This window comes from Odontesthes bonariensis, chromosome 17, assembly GCF_027942865.1.
Source record: "Odontesthes bonariensis isolate fOdoBon6 chromosome 17, fOdoBon6.hap1, whole genome shotgun sequence".
Classification (NCBI taxonomy): domain Eukaryota; kingdom Metazoa; phylum Chordata; class Actinopteri; order Atheriniformes; family Atherinopsidae; genus Odontesthes; species Odontesthes bonariensis.
The window spans coordinates 3,119,686-3,124,348 of NC_134522.1; the positions used below are offsets into that span (position 1 = coordinate 3,119,686).

General features: G+C 44.8%; 1 protein-coding gene across 1 annotated transcript; it reads right to left on the reverse strand.

The window, feature by feature from the left end:
* Positions 1-1,178: 1,178 nt before the first annotated feature.
* Positions 1,179-3,079, reverse strand: LOC142365860 (tripartite motif-containing protein 16-like). Its single transcript, XM_075447601.1, has one exon. It carries the CDS (start codon positions 3,077-3,079, stop codon positions 1,208-1,210), a length of 1,872 nt encoding a protein of 623 aa, XP_075303716.1. The 3' UTR covers positions 1,179-1,207.
* Positions 3,080-4,663: the final 1,584 nt, after the last annotated feature.

The following is a 4,663-nucleotide window of genomic DNA, read 5'->3' on the forward strand; positions in this document are numbered from 1 at the left end:
AACCTTTAAATTCTCTGGCTGAAGGTGGGTCAGTATTAGGTTTCACCAGGCGTTGTATAAACTTCTGAAGCTTAGAGACCGAACTTAATCCAAACTGCACATTTTAATGTTTGAGTTCTTAACTTGTAAAATCTGCCAGTCAGCGGCTGAGCAGCAGCAAAGAAACTTCTCAGTAAAACAACATAAATCTGCATCAAACAGCAGTGATGGCGTCCGGATGCTTAAAATGAGACGGAGCGAGTTGCTTCTTTCAGACTGAGAGACCACACCTCAGATATCAGACACAAGAAGTTTTAATCACATCTGAGTTCAAACTTTACAATCAATGAGCCTCATTGTGAAGCCAGAGAGAAAAACAGTGAAGGCATCATTCAGAAGTAACTTCATATCTGAAGCAACACAACACATTCAATCATCTAAAGTCCAGAATGAGACAAAAATCTGCTTTTTTTAAGCACAACTCAGCAAAACATTTCCAAGATAAGAAGGTAAAATCCCTTTTTCCTGTATTTACATCATGTTATAGATTTTCTTCACTGTGTGACGACACAAACACAATCACTGCTGAGAAAGGCAACCAGAGACAAAAAAACTGCTTTTTTTCTGTGATTAAACAGTTTTGGTAAAGACGGTTGAAAGAAACTGAACCATCAACAGAACTACAAATCAAAAGATAAACTACTGCTGAATCACAGTTTGAATGACGGCCGATCTCTCTGCGTTTTACAGATAAAACAATAATGAGCTCAAGGCAAAAGCTATGAAAGAAGTGCTCACTGCAGCTGGAGTTGCCTTTCTGTTTGATTTTAGTTATTATTTATTTATTTATTAATGAGTTTTTATTTATTATTTATTATCACCTTCGGGAGATGAATCTAAATCACGTCGTCACCTTGAATCCAGACATTTGTTGTCAGCTGAGCGTCTGGACTCAACAGAAAGTCTTCAAACATGAAACTGAGCTGAAAGTCTTGGCTGTAAAAATCAGAACATAAAGAAATATCAGGGCCGTCGGTTTTAGTCAAAGAATATCGAGATATCCAACAAAAGAAAGTCGTCAACAGAACAACATCAACAAATCACTGATTCCCTGAAAATCTCTGAACAGCTTAGAAATGACACCACGATGGGACTAAATGAGTCACAGAATGAGTCAAAATGAAAACTCACAGATTAAAACTCACTGCACCTTCAGCTGCTTCCTTTTTCAGCTGAGAAATTTGCAACTTGTTCCTGAAACACACCAATGAAGCCCAACTCCAGCGCAGAGCGGCTGAGTGAATGTGGTCTGGACTCTGTGGAGGAGAGTCATGGTTCCAGAGACGCTGTAGAAGGACAGAATACCTGCTCTGTGATCCAGGTACACTCCCACTCTGGAGGCCCGAGGACCTGAGATGGAGGTTTCCTTGTTGTTGTGCCTAAATGAATAACTGTTATGGTCACATCTTAACGCCCAAGATTTGTCATTATAACCAAATCTACATTCATTCCCCCATCCTGCTCTGCTGATGTTCTTGTATGCGACTGCTACATAAACTCCTTCTCCTCCCATCTCCACCTCCCAGTAACAACGTCCAGTCAGACTCTCTCTGCTCAGGACCTGCCACATGTCAGTGAATCTGTCTGGATGAGCAGAATAAGACTGAGGATGTTTCATAAATGTCACTTTTCTGTTCCCCTCTGACAGTATCAGCTTTCTGTTTGCTGTGTTTGGATCCAGTGTGATTTCACATGAATATCTTAAGAATCCAGCTCTGCTCGTTGGTTCAGGTTCTGGTTCTGGTTCTGGTCCTGGTCCTGGTTCTGGTTCTGGTTCTGGTTCTGGTCCTGGTTCTGGTTCTGGTTCTGGTCCTGGTTCTGGTCCTGGTTCTGGTTCTGGTCCTGGTCCTGGTTCTGGTTCTGGTTCTGGTTCTGGTTCTGGTCCTGGTTCTGGTTCTGGTCCTGGTCCTGGTTCTGGTTCTGGTTCTGGCTGTGACAGTAAAACATCCACTTCAGCGACTCTCAGTGAGATGTTGGCCCATTCCTCTCTCAGGATGTCCTGTAGTTTCTCTCTGAGCTCTGACACAGCTGCTGTCACATCCTCAAAGTGCCTCAGAGGACGGATCTGGATGCTGGATGAGTGTGTAGCCCCCCTGAGTGCTGCCACTGAGGGGCAGCTGTGCAGAAACTGGCTGTGATCCTCTGTGTGTGAGAGCTGCTGCAGCTCAGCATCTTTCCTCTTCAGCTCAGTGATCTCCTGCTCCAGCTTCTCCTGAAGCTCTTTGACTCGCCTCCCTTCGGCTTCCTGCTGGGATCTGATCTGCTGCTTCACATCAGAGCTTCTTTTCTGGAGGAGACGGATCAGCTGGCTGAAGATCTTCTGGCTGTGCTCCTCTGTTTTATCAGCAGACTGATGGATGGCCTCCAGCTGCTGCTGAAGCAGCTTCACATCTTTCTCTGCGTCCTGGATTCTCTGCTGGATCTGCTGCCGACTCCCCTCCAGCTCTCTCTGCCTCTCAGTCCTTTCTGCTGCAGCTGACACTGTGTCGTGGCCTTTATGATCATCCACAGAGCAGAGATAACAGATGCACTTCTGATCCGTACGGCAGAAAATCTTCATCACCTCATCGTGATCAGAGCAGATGTTCTCCTGGAGCTTGTTGGAGGGCTCCACCAGCTTGTGTTTCCTGAGTGGAGCTGAATCATAATGAGGCTGAAGGTGTTCCTCACAGTAAGAGGCCGGGCAGGATAAACAGGACTTGGTGGCTTTCAGCTTCCTCCCAGAGCAGACATCACAGGCCACATCTTCAGCTCCAGCATAGCAGTGATCAGCAGGAGCAGCTTGGAGTCCAGTCTTCTTCAGCTGCTCCACTAAAGCTGCTAACATGGTGTTTTTCCCCAGGACAGGCCTCGCTGTGAATGTCTGCCTGCACTGAGGGCAGCTGTGGACTCCCTTCTGATCCTCTCCATCCCAGAAGCCTTTAACACAGTGAAAGCAGTAGCTGTGTCCACAGGGAATAGTCACCGGATCCTTCAGCAGATCCAAACAGATCGAACACTGGAGAATTTCTCCTTCCAGCTGAACTCCTTTCTGCGCCATTTCACCGTTTAGCAGCAGCGACTGAGTGAGTTTCACTTCCTCAAAGCTGAAACTGCTCTGAGCTCTGAGCTATAAATGACGTGTCGGTGCAGAGAACAGAGCCGGTCGGTTCACTTCCTGTTGGTTACGCCCATCATGAGCTGCAGATCTGAAGGGGAGGGAACAAGGAAACATGTGGACAGAGCGAGCTGCTGTGGGTGAGAGCAGGAGGAACAGGGAGGTTATCACAGTTCAGTCCATTCAATTCTATCTGGGACTACTAATCAGTCCAAGACCAAAGATTAGTTTGAGCTCTTTTGAATATCTGATTCTCAGTTTTCCCCAAAGTGGAAACCACAGAAACCTCTTGTGTTTGTTGTTGTGTATCGTCCACCTGGCCCTTATTCTGAGTTCCTGTCTGAGTTCTCAGAGTTTTTATCCCAGTTGGTGCTGAGTACAGATAAAGTCATTGTAGTGGGTGACTCTAATATTCATGTAGATGTTGGAAATGACAGCCTGAATATGAACTTTAATTCTATATGAGACTCTGTTGGATTTCCTCAGAGTGTTCACAGACCGACTCACTGCCTTAATCACACCCTTGATCTTGTGCTGACTTATGGCGGTGAGAGTGAACAGTTAACAGTGTTCCCTCATAACTCTTATCTGAACATTTATTGATGACCTTTGAGTTTACAATACTTGACTAAACAGCTTCTGATAAGGAATGTACATATTCTGACGTTATCTCACAAGTTAATGTTGTTAATTTTAAAATCCTAGAGGAAACAGTTCGGCATCTGAAATCAACAACTTGCACTCTGGACATAATACCATCCGACTTTTTAAAAACTGTTTTTACCTCAGTAGAAAGTGATCTCCTACGAATAGTTAACAGCTCACTGGCATCAGGCATTTTTCCCAAGTCACTAAAGACAGCTGCCATTAAGCCACTCCTAAAGAAGAGAACTCCAGACGCCTCTATGATGAACAGCTACAGACCTGTCTCTAATCTCTCTTTTATATCTAAGATTATTGAGAAAGTTGTATTTAACCAGCTCAACGACTTTCTGAATGAAACTGGAAGTCTTGATAACTTTCAATCAGGCTTCAGACGTCCTCACAGCACTGAAACAGCTCTGGTCAACGTGTTAAACGACATCAGGTTGAATACTGATTCTGGTAATGTTTCAGTCCTGGTTCTGTTGGACCTCAGCGCTGCGTTTGATACTGTAGATCACAGAATCCTGCTGCACAGGCTGGAAAACTGGGCTGGACTTTCTGGAGCGGTCCTTAACTGGTTCAGGTCCTACTTAGAAGGCCGGAGTTATTTTGTTACAATTGGCAGCTATGAATCTGAGCGAGTGGCCATGACTCGTGGAGTCCCCCAGGGGTCAATTCTTGGGCCTCTTCTGTTTAACTTGTATATGCTCCCTTTGGGTCAGATATTGCAGAACTTTAACATCAATTATCACAGTTATGCAGACGATACTGTAGCGAATTTACACGTGAAAATGGATTAATATACTGGATATTAATAAAAGAAAGGGGCACCACCTGCCATATCCATAACCTTAATTTCGTTACAGTCCTGGGAGGAGAAAC